The sequence below is a fragment of the Anopheles coustani genome, chromosome 2 (assembly GCF_943734705.1).
Source record: "Anopheles coustani chromosome 2, idAnoCousDA_361_x.2, whole genome shotgun sequence".
NCBI lineage: Eukaryota > Metazoa > Arthropoda > Insecta > Diptera > Culicidae > Anopheles > Anopheles coustani.
Genome location: NC_071289.1, coordinates 28,182,680 through 28,199,870, shown reverse-complemented (window position 1 = coordinate 28,199,870; position 17,191 = coordinate 28,182,680). Strand labels below are relative to the sequence as shown.

Genomic DNA, 17,191 nt, shown 5'->3' with positions numbered 1-17,191 from the left:
ATTCGTGGCAGCCGGCACTCGGTAGGAAACGTAGGTTGGTTTTCACACACAAAGCAACGAAAAAAATCCGCGATTGATAACACGTCGTGTAAGCCCCCCTACACTCCACTGGGGCCGAGCATTGGCCAAAGATAAACAAACCTTCGCGGACAGGATGCGATGAGGGCAAAGACGGGTGGGGAAAGTTGCGCTGTCAGTCGATGATAACAAATCAATAAACTGGTCGCCTGATAACGGCTAATGCTGGAAGATGTGCTGGCCTTTTCGGGCGGATTGATTGCGCCTACTGCGGGCACAATTTTACATTTGGATATGACAGCAATGAGAAAAACGATGGAAAGAAAAGAAAAGAGGCAGGAAAGCATCACAACAACTTTCATTCCGGAAAGAAGAGTAAAGGTATGTTAAAAAAAAACAAACACTAGGTAACACCGCCAACACATGACTCGGTCATTGGTCGGCGTTGGTTCAGTTTGGTGACCCGTTCCGCGAGGCGAAATTACATTTCCGAAAAGTATGAGATCATCGGGGTGCTTGCCTGGCAATACCGAGGGCGATGGAAGATGGCGAAAAAAACAACACGATAATGACGACGTCAGCGACACCCGCAGAACAAGGCGCCTGTCAGGGACGATCCCCTCGCATTCGCGCAGCCGCCCCACATCCTTTTTCTTTCAACCCTCAACTCCCACTGGTTTGTTGTGTTTGTTCATCAACACACGCTCGGTCACACGCACAGCACACACACGTGCACTTAGTACAAGGCCGTGATCATCCGTGATGTGATCATCGGTTGGCTGAGGATTACTGCGATGACGAATTGTTTCACGGCAAACATGCAGCATGTGTGATGTGCAAAGTGCACTAACAAAGTCACACGTACGTAGGACTTCTTCTTAGAACACACAACAGACTTGTAGGAATCGCCTCACCCGCACGCGATGTGCTGCTATTCGGCCTCCCTTGTGCGAAGGAATGCCCGAGGCACCACCATCGAATGCGGGCAGTGCACGTAAACAACCGGGTTATAATTAAATTATTTGCATATTTTCGGGCCGACCCGAAAATAAACGGTCACGGGTATGACCAAGAACTGACCACCGTACACTCTACATGCATCGTCACGCACCGCGTAGCACCGTCCGTTCTTCGCTTCCGTTTGCCACAAAACTTTTGTTCCTGCGCTGATGACGATAAACACAACACTGTAGTGCGTAAAACCAAGCTGCCAAAACACTGCCCCCTTTGCACCCGGATCACTGCGTGATTTCGCTGCCAGCAGCAAACGCATCTGGGGTGTTATCGTTTTTACCACAAGAAACACGCACCGAAACCAACCTTTTGCAGAAGAAATCGAACCAATCCCTCCACAATCGCGACTGTTTTTCGACAACCCCGTTGGGATTGGCATAGTGTTGGCAGAGTCAGGATTCAGAAGATCCAAAGATTTGACGTTTGGCGGATTCGAAAGATTCGAATCAAATTTGATTCAATTAGGGATTCAAACCAGATTTGATTTATTTTGGACTCTATTTGATTCGATTATTAGCCTGAAATTATTTACATTTGATGTGATTCAAACAACACATGAGGTAAGTCGAATTACTCACGTATCGATCTAGAGACAATGTGATGGATTTCAGTTTACTCAAATCGAATGCTGCATATAATGGATTGGACATGTCCCAGTGTGCAAAATCCTTGTGCTTTCTCTTTCTGTCTGATTGCCAATTGTTAACAACGAAACGAGATAGCATGACGATTTTGCACGCAGGGATAAAGCTGCCAGAAGCCAGATGCAATCTTTCAATGCAATGAAATAAAATTTTACATTTCTGCCAAAAATGATAATCATTGTAATACTTCGATGCATCACTACCCCGGTTGGATCATTGCAATGGTCCAAGGAATTACGCACAGAATTCCAAGGATTCGGATTTGCAAATCCGGATCGCAGAATGGATTTTTCCATCACTACAAAATACAAGGGTTGCTGTCAAATCGACAACCACCCTAGTTTATACAATAAGGTTACAGAGTTCACTGGCATGACATGCAGTACCTTCATATACAAATTTAAAAACAGTCGTTTTCACGTGCTGAGATAAAATTAGAAATAAAAAAATTAATATTAAAGAGTAGGACATTGTTTTACAAATTGGAATGAAATTAAAAATTTTCAATTAAGAGTAACGTACTGTTTATATTGTCTTCAGAGACTTTTTGGTCAAATAAAACGTAGAATGTAAAAAAAACAAGTGATTATAAATAAAATTGTATTTCAAACATCATGTTCCTGCAGCAAATGAGTCAATGCTTAAGAAGCTCTTCATAAATTTGATATCATATTACTTCAGAAGCGCACCATGATGCGAGATGTTTTAAGCGAATAATGAAATCCCTTGAACGAGCTCCAGCACATCGATGTCGCATACTCCGAGGTTGATCCTTTCAAGTATTTTCCGTTCAGGTTCGCCAGATGGCAATCGTCGTACCACCATCCACCACGATACAGCTGGGCGCAATGGGAGGACGATTTGTCGTTGTCCATATCGTGGGTGCTGAACTTGGAGCCCACGTTGCGGGACAGTGAGTCACCGACATTTCCGCTAATGGATCCTAAGCTTTTGAGACTGTACTTTTCAAGCTTATTGCCCATCTGGAACGCGTTGTACTTTGCTATTGCTTGGACATTGTCAAAATCTTCCATCACAAATGCGATCTCACGAGGCTTCTCTGCGGTGAGCTAAGAATATAAACAAAAAAGAACATATTATAATAGAAAACTCCATAATTCATATCGCTCCAGTTATTACCTTTGTGATCTTTTCGTTTCCCAACCAAAACTCTCCCGAAAGCATTCCGAAGCCATTTTCATACTCTGTCCATTTACGGTAGAAGTCTACCGAGCCATTGAATCGATGCTGTATTACAACCCAACCACCTTTTTCAAACTCTGCATCGCAGAGCACTCGTTCTGTAGTGTTAGCGTTGATCTTGACCCGATAGATGCCCGTTTTATTGGCCTGTGAACACGTCGATAGCTCGCCTGTGGAAGGGACGTAAGCATTTTATATAGTAAAGCAGTAGAACACTAACACCAGGGCTTCTTACCGTCCGAAAGTAGCGCCTCAGGATCCTCATTAGTTGCCTCAGTTGAGTTAATACTAGTGTGCTTGTTCGGTTGATTAATTTTAATCTCTATGGGCACATTCTTGAACTGATCATGAAGCAGTTTTTCCAAACTGCAACTGCTTGGGGAGCCACTGTTAGACGTTGTCACTCCCGCCGAAGAAGAAGAAGAAGAAGAGGCAACTGAGCTCGTTTCTGATGTCGAACCAGTACTTGAAGTTGAGGATTTTTTCAGCAATTCCAGCTCTGTCTTGAGTTGATTCAGTCGCATCTCCATGCGCATCGTGCTCCACAGCATTTCTTTTGTGCTCGCAGACAGCTCCAAAAATCTTCAATCCAGGACAGGAGAAACCAGTATTTTTAAATCATTGGCAGATTACTAAGATTTTATTTCCAAACGTTACGTTACCCTTGCTCGAGAAAAGCCACATCACTGCTCAGCTTGGAAATAATCACTGCATTTTGTTTTTCACAACTTTCAGCACCGAACACTGCTGGGGCTAAAATCAAACCGACCAAACACAACGCGATCTTGAGCAGCATGTTCTCAGGTGGTAGAACCGGATCGTTCTGTGGTGGGTATTGAACTGGACTGTGTTGCAACGGGATGAGCAACATTTATATTGCCCTTCCCTGGACGTAAAAGACGCCAGACATTTACAGATTAGCCGAGAAGAAAGTAAGAAGATGGAACAAGAAGGTCAAACAGGTCAGTACAGGTTTATTTCGCTAATTTATTCATGCTCGACTACGTCGGGATTGGATTGCAAAAGAAGAAAAAGTTCTGATGTGTGTCTCAGCTTATCGGTGAAGTAATTGGTTGGTTTTGAAAATGGTTATTTAAATTGAACATTCTTTTTATTTTAATCGAAATCGCTAATTATGTTTAAATTGATCGTAAAGCTGTATAGGATCACATAAATGGGAAGAGTAAAATAAATGATTGTAACTCTGCAATACATACTAAAATATTAAAACATTGTAACAATACTGTTGAAATTTTTGCTATAATGTAAACCATCCTGAAAGATCAAAAAGCAAGCTTTGCCAAAGTAGAAAAGAACGTTAATCAGTTTGAATTATAACTTAGGACCTATAACATTTTACTGATTAAATCAACGATTGAATTAAGTATATCACAATTTAAATACGATTACGACTAAGTTTCAAAATTTCATTTATTTTTTTATTTTTAAAACTTTAAGCTTTAAGCAAATTGCAATAAAACATACCTTCCATTTGTGTTTTATTCTAACTATGGTTTACCGTTCTTTTTTCTTTCACTTTGACAGATTTTCGATAGTCTAGTCTAAATATTCACGATCTCAAGGCCTTTGGGCCGATCAAATTGCCATTCGTTTATGTTCTACGAGAATCACGGCGATTCTTACAAAAATGAAAATACAGCTGGGCAACCAAGTTAGCATTACGAAGAAAAACAAATTGCAAGAAGTTACGTCTTCTATCCAAAAAAAAGGGAATCAATCGTTAATCAGTCCAATTCGACGACCAGCTGGCTTGAAAGAAGAAGCTTCTAGACCGTGCAATAAATGGAAGGTAAACAAAAACCCTTATCGCAACAATTTGCTAAAGATTGGGGAACGTTCCGGAGCTTCTGGTGTGACCTTTGCTCACTAGAGGCAGACGGTTCGTGGGGTAGGGTTTCTCGGGGCGAAATTATATCACCTCGCACCTTCGAAATCGTCCAAGCTCACACTGACCGACTGCAGCCCTACTGCCAGTTCCGGTAATCAACCGATCCCGTTGCATTTCATTATGCGGTGCATAGTGCATGCGCGGGAAAGCTGGTGGATTGTGTATGTTTTGTGGGTGCAGTTGCATAACGCGCAGCACCACCGGCTGCAACAGGCCATGCTGGGGATCGGCCCAGCTCCACCCCCAACTGCGCTGCACCAACGGGAGGAGCCAGAAGTAGAAAGGACCAAGGAGGGATGCGTAGTGGTGGTGCATAAAAGTTCAGTAGGTGAATGCTACCCACTCAGGCGCTCGTCCTCCTTTTTCTAAATATCACGCGTCAAAAGCATGCCGGAGCACACGGAACGACGAAGGCGACGATGGCGAGGACGATCGACGGTACCCGGGATGCTGCTGATGGATCCGTCCGCTGCTTGCTGTTTCGGTACAAGAAATGTTACTTCGTCGCAAATAGGAACGAGGGAACTTAGTGTAGGTAAATTGCGGGCGTAGATTTTCTCGCTTTTCCGGCGCCTCGCATTTTTTTCTTCTCTCTTTTATTGAATCGTGAAAACCACAGCCGACCCTGGTGGGTTCGGGCGAAACGCTTCATTTTTAAAACGATTTTTGCGGTCCGGTCATTATCGCTCGTCAACGGGAGTCCTTGAAGGGTGCCTGCCACCACCAGCGGTCAGTTTGAGGAACCATAAAAAAAGAACCTTCGTTTCCGCGAAGGCGTTAAACGCCGGGGACCCTCGATCACCACCGGAATCGGCACTCCTAAGGACTCCTCCTCGATGCACGTTTTAATCCAGCTTAACTCCGACTAATCGGCCGTCGGAGAAAACCCATCTTTCTCCCATTTTCTCACCAGCACGGTGCGCTGAACGAGGGTTTTATGCAAAAATCATGTGCGTTTACATAACGATATGGCACCGGCGGGTCGGTCGCGGGGCATTATTTACAAGCAAAACGCACCGCGGGCGGTCCTTCGGGAGCTGTCCGCCGAACCGGGGCTGCTCGGTATATAAAAGCACATGGATTGCGGGATGGTTTTTCAGTCAGCCAAGAAAAGCCCACCCTTGAGCACACGAACAGAAGCGAAAGAAGTGTCCCAAGGCGTGCAATCGAACGGAGGTTGATATCGATAAATCCCAGGCGTGCAACGTGCAGGAAACGGAAGTGCTTACCGCGTGTGAAGACAACGAACGGGATCGTCTTTGATTCACCGTGATTTGGTGACCTCCCGCTATTCGTGAAGCTCCGTTTGTCGGTTGTGATTTGTGTTTATTCATTGTTCCGGTGAAGAAAGTGAAACTCCGCACCCGAGACGCAAGTCGTAGTGAATTTTGAATGTAAGTAGCTAGCACGGAGCGGAAACGTGCCTTGGGAGCATGGCTCTAACGGATGTTTGCCTGCGGTCGGAAGATGGAGATGGTTGGTGGTTGGACTCGCAGACTCAAAGGACACATGAGCGCGATTGTTTTGTCTGCTCGAGACAACTGTTGCACAGTAGAACAAACGTTTCTTACGGAAATGCATCCGGCTGTGGAAAGTGCATTCGTTTCCTTGAACGTTCCACGTGTCATACAATTCATGTGATGAGGTTTTTCTTGCAGGTTATTTGTAAACACTATGTTTTTGTTGTAGTTTATCTTTTTCTTCTGAAAATAAGAAAGACAATGAGGTCTACTTAAGTTTCCATTTTATTGGAATGGGTTACTTTGTTTTTCGACCATTTTTGAATTACAGTGTAATAATTGTTTGATTGGAAATATTAAAAAAGAGAATTGTGATAAAGAACAAGCGGTTAATATATTTTTTAACTTTAATTTTAGCTAAATAAACATTAAATAAACTATTTATCAGCAAGCATCGAACAAAACAAGTTTAATAATTATGACGGAAGTCTGTTCCATCGTTACCTGCATTCATCACTTATTTGATTATTCAAGATTCACATCAGCAAAAACCGTACGGTTTTTTTTTCCTAATCAAACCTAAACTAACACAAGTTAACAAGGACTTCAAAGGGCAAGGTGTTTGATAACCCAAATAACCACGAGCAGCTTCCCGGTGGTTCGCAACTCACGTTCTGCAAGCGGTTTCCCAACGGGCCAACACACATTTTCCATACACGTTAATGCAATTGAAAACACTCTGCGGGATGCGAGTGCACAGTTTTTCGCACTTTACCATAACAGCATGGAATCTCCGGTCCCCCCTCCTCCCATATCTCTGTCGAAGGCAGACGGCATCCTTGGGAGCCGCGGGCTTGCAGTGGCATACACGAGGAAGCCATGTATCTGAGGCAACACCAGGCCGCCTTTTGCTTTGGAATAGAGTTTGGTGGTGTATGGGTGCCGGCCGGGAAAATTGGACCGGGATGAAAAAGAGCGATCGCTTATAAAACATCGCCCATTCGCGGTGCATCCTTGCAAGCAGTAGGAAGCCTTTTAACACTCGGTCAAGGTTAGAGATTATGTGGAGTCTGTCGATAGATAATTAAAGCTGGAAGTTTTGATCACAAGAAATAAATTACGGAAGTTGTTTTCTTTGTGTGTTTCTAAATCTAGCAAAAAACAAATATTGCGTTCTAATGGAAATGGGACTTTTGTTTCGGTTTCAGAATAGTTCCAATTCCACAATGATGATGTGCCATAAAAGTTGCGCCAAAATGATGCTAGCGGTGATGGTGACTTTCTGTGTCCTGCAAATGCTGGAATGTGGCGTCGTAGATCGGGTAAGAACGTAACGAAATGATCCTCCTTGGTGTAGAACCACATTGGAACGTTGTTAATCTCCCCATCAGCAACCCCGTGCTTACAAACAGTACAACACCGAACCACAGAAGAGACCGTTCTGCAACGCGTTCACCGGCTGCGGCAAGAAGCGCTCGTCCGCCTCGAGCCCACCGACGGCGGCGGCTGCAGCGGCCGCAGCGGCCATCCTTCAGCGGCACATGCAGAACATGGAGGCGAACAGCAAGAAGGAGCGCGTGACCAGCGACTACGAGCCGAACGAGGAGTCGATCAGCAGTCTGCTCGATCTGAACACCGAGCCGGCCGTCGAGGATCTGCTGCGGCAGATCATGTCCGAGGCGAAGCTCTGGGAAGCCATCCAGGAGGCTAACCGGGAGATCTTCCTGCAGAAGTCCGGCATGAAGGAGCAGCGCAACGACTTCCCGCTGACCTTCAGCACGCAGTAAGATGGGGGAGGGGGAAACGCCCTTCGTCGTTCGCCTCCGGATGTTTTCTTTCCGGAGGAAAATTACTAGAGCAGCTATGCTTCTACTGCATGGTGTGGAGCACGTGGCGGTCACAACCATTGCACCGACAGCACATACACGCCGCACCTAACCGAACATAAATACTGCACCATACTGCACACACTGCACACAAGCCCCCTGTTGGAATGCGGGCCCCGGGGGAAAAGGAGGGGAAAAAAGACGGACACAAACTCCACGGTTGAACACTTTTACTACTCCTTGATGGTTAACGCAAAAACAAGCCAACACCTATTATAATCGACAAAGGCAGCTCTCCCTTGAAGAGGTCGAACGTAATGTTTCTTATTATGTAAAATCGTTATTAGTCTTAAGCGCACAACAAGTCAAAACAAGCACACAAAATATATAAACACACACACACAAACTAGTAGGAAAAACAAAACATGCTCCGTTGGTCAAACGAGCAAGCAAATGTATTGCAATAAAAGAAAGCACGAGAGTAAATCTAACAAGATCACGGGAGTTTTCCTTTCTCATATTAGTGATTAGTTTTATTGGCAACAAAGCAAAACACAGCAAATCTAACGATAGCGAAGTGAATAAATATAAACCTTCGTGCAATAAACATATGCGCAACGGAACCAACAGAGCCAACCCACTTTTCCCTCTCGCGATCCATTCTAGAACTCTTCGACATAGCCCTCAATGATGATGCCCGGAACGATTTCCTCGCTGATGAACCCGGTCGTCGCCAGAATGTTCCTATTTTCGTCCTGCGGCGTGGTCGAGCGGCTCCGCGATGGTCCCGGCTTCTGCGAGTCGTTCAGCATGATCGTATCCTGCGACAGGGATAACTTCCGAGGGTTGGGCGAGCCGCCGTTGCTGCTGGTGGTACCGTTTTCCGGTCCCTGGCAGGACTTTGGACGCTCGATTCGCTTGCTCTCGTACACGACGTTGTTGGCGGTGGATGTCGTTCCCTTCCGGCTTGCCTCAGCGTTGGCAGTAGGATAGTAGCTGATACTGTTGTTGTTGTTGTTGTTATTGCTGGCATCATCGAAATCGATGTTCGACCCGGCCATCGACAACCCCTCGGTGGTACGCTTCATGGAAGCACGGTTGTAGTTGGTCTTCCTCAGCATTCCCTGGAAGTTGAACGGAGGTTCGTCGTCCGAGTTGTCATTCTGGAAGAAACCGAAAGTTTTTTGAGTTTTAAGATCTTCACACTGAATTTTACCAATCCTGTTGAACGAAAACCTTTGAACGTTCCTACTCACCTCATCGAAGTTCTTCTTGCCAATCAGCTCCATCTCCTTGATCGGATTGATTTTGGTCGGCGTGATCGGTCGCGCCTGTGGTTGCGGGGCGGGCCGCTTTTTGAGAGGTTTTCCAAATTCCGCGACCACCGGTGGTTCCGGCTCGACCGGTGGCACTCGCGGTGCCTGACGCTTCTTGTAAACGGCCGTCTTACTCGCTCCACTTCCCGGCTCATCGAAGCTGGACCCACCAAACTTGTTGCGGATGTCGTCGACACTTTGGCGTGCGTATGGCATCGGCGAGTAGACGGGGGACAACTTTACCGGCGAGTGCATTGGCGACCGAGGTCTATTGACACTGTACGGTTCAACCATCCGGTGGGGAGAAAGTCTGGAAAAGAAGCACTTAAGAGTTAACCGGAGGAACACCATGAAGGATATGTTTAGCAGTCTACCTCTTGATCGGAAGGCTCGGGTCTCGGTGGAACGGTTCATTGGCGAAGTTATATTCCATCTCGCCTTGGGCGTCCGCTCGCCCACCCTTCCGGTTGGATTGAGTGATTTCGGACGAAAGATTGTTACGTCGTCGCAGCGGTGCATCCCAGTCCTCGGTGTCGGAGTCATTCCCGGTGTAGATGTAGGACGCCGATGACGGATCGCACATGTACGTCGTGTCGAAGAACGGGATGTCGTCGAAGCGGAAACGCAACTTCCAAACGGGCGGTTTCTGAGAGCCCAACAGAGCCGCACTGCGTTCGTTCGGGTCGATCTTTTCCAGCATGATACAGTTGCTGTTCGTTGAGAACCCTGCAACCAACCGTTGGTTGTAGATATGGACCTAAGAAAACAGCGTGTATGATTCGATAGTCTCTTAAATTCAATATATCAGTCCGTATATTACCTGCTGGCTTAGGTTCACCAGATCCTGGTAGCGTGCGGCACGGTACTGCAAGAGTATCTGAAACATCGATTTCTTCCTCCACCGGTACACGAAAGGCTTCATAAACTCAGCCGTTTCGGCATCCAGCTTCCCCGTCCTTTCGTTGATCAGTGGGCGATACTTCTTCCTCGCCATATGACCCCGAAAGGCGGTTTGAATTTTAGTGGCCGCTTCGTCCTGGCTTTCCTGTCTCGCGGTGTTCTCTCGTTTCCGTACTGTGGGGAAATGAAAGACAAATTTACTTTTGTTGCATTGGAAAAACAAATTATGTTACTCACCCGATTCCCGATGAATCTGTTTAATTTTGGTGGCAACGGAACGCTTCGCTAGGAAGGCACGCATCATGGCCTGAATTTTGACGATCTTCTTCACCTGTGTCTCGTACAGCCGCTGCAGGTACTCCACGTTGTAGTACTTCAGGAATACCTTGGTCTTCCCAATGACCCAACCCTCCAGCTTGAGGCGAATCAGCAGCAAGCGACAGTTGTCCCGCGTCATCTCAACGTTCTCGTCAAAATCGAACGCCAGGAACTGGTACCGTCGGAGGAACTCCTGGAATGGGATCCGGTGCGAGTAGCCTTTCTGGCGTGCCCGAGCCGTATCGAGGACGGCCATCGCACGTAACTGCTGGCGTACCATTTCCGGTGCGAAACCACGTGCCTTGTACTCGAGATCCGAACGGATGCACCTGACGAAGTGCGTTCCTCCACTGTTCGGACCGATCGAGAGTGTCTTGAATAGCTCGAGACTGGTCGATCGGAACACGCCCGCGATCGTGCGCATCTTGTGCACCTGCGAGTACATACCCTTGGACAGTGTGTTCATCTTCTTGGCCTTGTTCTTCTCCGCAACCAGGGCGGCACCCCAGCGTTTCTTCTTGTTCGGTTTGTCCGACGGTACACCGAGCGCTTCTTCGGCCGCCATCGTCAGATTGCCCGTTCGTGACAGCTGGTTGGAGAACATGATCTTGATGATCGGCTCGCCGGAAGCACGGAGCGTCTCGACCATCTCCGGCGGGATGAAGTCCCGATTCTTGTCCGCCATTCCGCGTGCGTCGTACGTGATGCGTCCGGTGTAGTGCGCCACGGTGAACTCGTGACCACTCGCCCGCTTGATAAATGGACTCTTGCTCGTGTGCACCGAGTCAATGATGTAGTTTGGCCCGTGTCGTCCACGGCTTGCGTCATCGATGAAGCTAAACACTCCCTTCGGCTTCGTTAGGATGTGGTCCACGGCCAGCTTGTTGTCGTAGTAGTGAAGGGAAGTTACCGGAACTTGCTCTTCTTCCTGTAAGACAGTTGATACTGATCGGTTGTGGTCTCGCTTTAGTCAAACAAACTTCTTACCATTTCAATCATCTCAAACACGAACATTCGCTGGTTGTACAAGTACTGCATCTGCTCGTTCAACGAATTCACCACCAGCTGATCAATATGATTTCGGTGGAAGCACTCGAATCCAAAGTGGTCCGTTATAGTGACCGAATGTTTATCTCCACTGTAAAGATATAAGAAACATAGTTTGCTAGCCATACTTATAACCTAGTAGAATAAGCCAACATTAGTACTTACTAGATTGCTCTTCCAAAGGCCAATTTCTGGTTGATCGTATTCGTAATCCAGTCCACCAAACGGGTGTAGATGGTTGCGGCCAGTACATCCCGCGCATCCCGTGCCTCGTCCGCAGAATGTCGCCGACGCTCGGCTGATCCTCGCACGATCACGCAATAGTTCAGGAGTGCCCACTGGAACTTTTTCTCGTCGAGCTGCAGCAGGGACGCCATCTTACCGATCACCTCGAAATCTTCCAGCTCCGTCGTGCCATCCGTTTCCTTGAAGCGCACCTCGCCAAGGATCAGAATCGCGGCCAACGTACGGTAGATGGTGTCGAGGATGTCCTGGGACAGCTCGAGAGCAAGCAGTTGCTGTTCAAACTCCTTGAACGCTTGCACATTGCCGGGTATGTCGTCCCGGCAGTAGCGCAGCTTGTCCGAACTCATCGCTTCCGAAATACGCAAGTACCGATAGTTGCGACCCGCCTCAAGGGAGAAATCCTTCAGCCGCTCCTCGGCGTCCATCGTATCGTAAAAGTAGTAGAAGATGTGGAAATTTGATTGATTCCTAGGGAAAGAAGAATGTTGGCAGATTGTTATTCTTGTATGCAGTGCTACAAAATTAAATAATATTTCAACTATCATCTGTCTTAATCAAATTAATAATTTTTAATGGATTCCGATAGCTTTTTCCCAATTTCACATTTTTCATGCAAACCAAAATCAATACCGCTTCTTTTAATACGATAGCTGTTAAAGACAGATGGTCTTTAACAGCGCTCTAGTTGACGGAATCAAAGGAAAGACAACCATCTTTCTTTGCCTTATCTTTAACAACTTTATTTTACACGTAATCTTCGTTTTGTGTTTCGTTGCGCTCGTCTGGCTTGTCCGTCTTCCGTATTGAAAAAGAGATCGAAGGCGCATCCTTCGATCCTTTTTATATTTTCCAAAAACATCGCCGTTGCGGCAACGTTTATGTTCGGCCAGCTTCGTTGGGCCGAAACGTTTCCAACAATAGCATTTAATTTGGCTCAGAGTTATGTTGATGGAATAGCTGAAATTATTTAAAACAATGACAATATGTTTGTTTGAGCACTCTAGTGTTAAGATAACTATAACAAAGCTGGCTGCTCATTCAAGGTATCTAAAAACTAATTGTCTGCAATTCAAGGTATTTAGTGAAAGATGAACATGCGTTCAAGATTTATAGAATAGAGATCTTCCACGATACAAGATGCTTACAACAAGATGTGTTTTTAATTTATCAATAGCCGTTACAAACAAAACGCGAATCCGTTCGAGTAACATTGAAACCGTCTAAAATTGCCTAAAACAATAAATGCTTACATGTTGGTCGACGAAATACGCAGCTTTTCTAACAGGTATACCCAAAAGATGGCGCCGGAAAGTTTTCCACTCGGACCGTACGTAAGCTGCGTTTGAAAGATGCTACGGGTGGAATTAGGATTCAGTGGAGTGCCCGCGTTCGTCAGAGCGCTCAGAGCCTTATAACCGTTCACGATTCGCTCGTACACTCCCGGGTTACCCTCCCCCAGCACACCAAGGTGCTTCATCAGCAGCTTCTGGTTCGTCGTTTTGCCGGAATAGCTCTCGCCAGCCAGGATGATATGCTGCGGTTCCTCGTGGTGCAGCATGTCCTGGTACGCGCTGTCAGCGATGGCAAAAATGTGTGGTGCATTGTCCGACCGTGATTTGAACATGTACTTCGAGTGGAACTGTACGGGAGATAGGAAACATTATTTCATTCGTTCCAAACAGAATTCTATCGAATACTCACTCCTCGGACGTACTCCGGAATGGTTTCGTTGGGATTCAGCGAAATTAACACGTCACCCACGAACGTGTAGTTATTCTTATTCTTATAACGTTGCGTAATCTCCTCCAGGATGGCCTCCTCCGTAAGATGCTCCAATGCTGCCAAGTCCTCGACGTGCAGCTTCTCCGTACGATTTTCCTCCGACTTTAGCATACCTCGAACGAGGGCCACCTCTTCCTTCCTGGGCAGTTGGACATTTTGCACCGACTCGGCAAGCATCTTCAGCTCTTGACTTAGCTAAAATAATTTAAAAAACTAACTGAAGTGAAGTTTTGCAACCGGCGAACCATCCATTGCCACCTACGTGGTAATCGTTATCAGGCACTTGCGTCAGAAACGGATGCTCGATGATCTCCATTATGAAGGGACGGTGATCGGGATTTTTCTCCAGACATTCGGCAATAAAGTCGTTGTACTCCTGGGACCAGTTCGATTGTCGGTAGAGCGTTGGTGGAGGATTGCGAACGATTTGAAACATGGCCCGAGTGGCGTGCATGTCCGCGAATGGAGCTTTTCCGTCGCCAAGTTCGACCGCCGTAATTCCCAACGCCCATACATCCGAACGATTATCGTAGACGTCCTTGTCTGTGAAGATTGGCGATATCGGATCTTTAAGAGATGGCTCTCGGATTTTTTTAAACGCTGCAACTTACCACTCTTGGAACTTGTGACCACTTCCGGTGCCATCCAGCACGGTGACCCAATGCATGTCCCACGTTTACCCAGCGTTGACTTCGTATCGCGAGCCAGACCGTAGTCACACAGTTTTACCTCGCCTTCCTTCGTCAGCAGAATATTACTGCCCCGGACATCTCGATGGACGATGTGGTGCTCATGTAGGTACATCAGCGCCCTGGAAGTCTCCCGCAGGATATACGCCAGCTGCATCTCACTAGCGCGCCGGTTGCTGACAAACATTTTCCTCACCACATCAACAGCCGGACCCAGCTCGCAGTACTAAAGGGATTCCACGTGGACTAAGAAATGTGCTCTTCTACATTCCCATCATATCAGCTTACCTCCAGCACGAACCAAATCTCGTCACTCTCCCCGGCCGCACATTTTTTCCGATAGACGCCATAGAAGTCGATCAGATTCGCGTGCTTCGAGTGGTCGCGCAAAATGCGAAACTCCTCCTGGATGGCCGTTTTCGTCTCGCCCTCAAACTTCTGCACCTTGATAGCCACGTTCTTGTTGCCCGCCTGGGTATCGGTGGCCCGGTATACCTTCGCACACACGCCACTTCCGATCAACTCGCCCAGCTTATACCGGTTACCCGGATCGGGCAGCGTTTCGATCTTAAAGTTCGCCATCGCGATGGTCACTGGCACACTTGAGACACTTTACACCGCTTACTTGTACATGCAAACACTAGAGAGTATAAAGAACCGCTACAGAGCTGCAGAGATTGTTACTGTCGAAGTCATAAAAAATTATTCTAAATATCTAAAATAATCTGATCTAACTAACATTGAAAAGAGATTTTCCAACCATTTCAAAACCAGCCCTGTTATCCTTGTTTGTTTCCTTTTCAATAATTTCTTTCCTTTCACTCTTTTATCATTAATTACTTATGTAAAATTATAGTTCAGTGTTTTTTTAAACATTACTTTGTTACTAATTAATATTGATTATTTTTTTTTAAACAAATCGTTTGATTCTGGCTTTGGTTTTCTGTCTGAAAATTATATGAAATAGGTGCAACAACCACTTGATATAGGTGCTGTACTATAGTGCTGTTTGAGAAGGTTCGTCACATTACTCATCAAATTAGTGGAATTCTTTCAATGAGTCTATCGGAACTCAGGAACAATTTACTCCTGTTTCACTTAAGTCTCATTCCTTTCTATCCTTCATTTTGATTTGCGGTTTCGTGACCCGTTCCATGACAGGCTGTCGTCGACAATCATCGTTGGAATGCACTTCGATCCACAAGGAACAGCCAATGCAGGAATGTATCAAGGTTCACATAGAAGCACACCGATACCCTGCCGGAGATGAAATACATCTCCCAACAATGATTCACTTAAGCGCGTCTATAGAGCGATTGATTGGGTCATCAAACTGATTCAGTTTTATAGGAAAGAACGGGGTTTGTAGTACAGCTGCATGTTTGAAAGTACTTGATGAGTTCTTGACAGTTTTGATAATAGAGAAATCATTCCTTAAACAATGTTACATGTTTTTTATGGTATTTAAATCCACATAACAACATTCTTGAAATGTTATTCAAATGTTATCAATACTCCACTTATACCGTTTTATTCGCAATATTAAAGTGATAACCATAATTCAGTTAAAACTAGTCACTGTAGAGAAGATCACTTGCAATGACGCATCACTACTCCTGCCACAACATTATGTAACCAAACCGGGAAGCACTTTCTTTTCACTTTTACGATGTCGTTTCCTGTGGCCGCACACAGCGGGACCAAGTGTGCTAATCCTGTTAGGTTATTTAATTTTGCCTCTTCGAGCGAGCATTTCATTGCATTTCCGGCGCCAGGCTTCACTTAATTCACTTAAGCAACATTTGTGCTGTACTGGAAAATTTTCCGAACATTTATTTGATTTTCAAGAAACTGACACGAGAATGGCAGAAATCCGAACAATTCTGATTTAAAAAGGAAACATACAAACAGCTTACGTTAACACCGACGAAATACTTTCACTATCAATTTCCACCCCGAATAAGCACAAATTCCAAACACTCTTTTCGTGTGGTAAATTTTGCACTTGCTCCCTCTCTCTCTCTCTCTATGGGATGTAACTCTTTGATGATGGTCGGACAACTAGAACAACACTTTCACCGTAGGTGCCCGTGAGGCCACTCCAGCAGGCTCGACTGCCTTCCGCGAATCCTGGACATCAACTGACCGTTGCTGGCGACCACAACTCACCGGGAAAGCATAGTTTTCCCAACCGAAGCCCCAAAAGTGTCCCCAAGGTTCTATGCTAATTCAATTGTTACGTTCTTTCCTTGCTCTCCCAAGTCCGGTCGCTCGATACGAACTTCGCCACCGAATCGAAACCGTTACGGTTGCAGTGTTATGTTATTGCACGCCGTCCAAGTTCGATTTTGCTCGCGGAAATTGTAAGCAATGAGGGGGAAAAATAAACACTAAACCGATGTTGAATCATTCGCGCCGGTGGGAAGAACGTGCAAACTAGGAAGCATTTTCCATCCATTGCTATGTGGAAGGATTCGCACCGGGTGTGTCTGGCTCTTCGCTGGGAATGTCCATGATTTGCCGGTGTTAATGCACCAACACGTGAGATTGCGTGTGAGATCACGTGAAAGGCGATGCTTGCAAATGAGAATCGAATTTCTACGTTCAATCCTTTGCTTTTTAATACCGATTCTGTCTGTAATCAATTCTTTCTCTAATCCCCCGATTTTGTACCGATATCATTTGTAGCGTCTGTCATTAGTTTTAAACGTGTCGCTAGAGACACCATCAAATTAGCCCATGCTATTTGTGTACTTTTCCACTACCCAACGGTCGGCCCTGTAAGCTTGTTTGTCCTTTTCTTGTGCAGTTGTTTTGTG

General features: G+C 46.0%; 3 protein-coding genes across 3 annotated transcripts; 1 reads left to right on the top strand and 2 right to left on the bottom strand.

Annotated features, from left to right (window-relative positions):
- Nucleotides 1-2,353: 2,353 nt before the first annotated feature.
- Nucleotides 2,354-3,750, bottom strand: LOC131264175 (techylectin-5A-like). Its single transcript, XM_058266463.1, has 4 exons — nt 3,542-3,750; nt 3,115-3,461; nt 2,817-3,049; nt 2,354-2,746 (listed from the first exon to the last, which is right to left on the bottom strand). The coding sequence occupies exons 1-4, from the start codon at nt 3,748-3,750 to the stop codon at nt 2,354-2,356; spliced, it is 1,182 nt and encodes a 393-aa protein (XP_058122446.1).
- Nucleotides 3,751-7,480: 3,730 nt separating this feature from the next.
- Nucleotides 7,481-8,035, top strand: LOC131267221 (cardioactive peptide). Its single transcript, XM_058270031.1, has 2 exons — nt 7,481-7,570; nt 7,640-8,035. Exons 1-2 carry the CDS (start codon nt 7,481-7,483, stop codon nt 8,033-8,035), a joined length of 486 nt encoding a protein of 161 aa, XP_058126014.1.
- Nucleotides 8,036-8,579: 544 nt separating this feature from the next.
- Nucleotides 8,580-14,954, bottom strand: LOC131267219 (neither inactivation nor afterpotential protein C). Its single transcript, XM_058270029.1, has 12 exons — nt 14,661-14,954; nt 14,295-14,598; nt 13,946-14,226; nt 13,603-13,878; nt 13,152-13,540; nt 11,821-12,369; nt 11,596-11,746; nt 10,528-11,536; nt 10,211-10,464; nt 9,765-10,147; nt 9,331-9,700; nt 8,580-9,237 (listed from the first exon to the last, which is right to left on the bottom strand). Exons 1-12 carry the CDS (start codon nt 14,952-14,954, stop codon nt 8,737-8,739), a joined length of 4,761 nt encoding a protein of 1,586 aa, XP_058126012.1. The 3' UTR covers nt 8,580-8,736.
- Between the last annotated feature and the right edge of the window lie 2,237 nt (nt 14,955-17,191).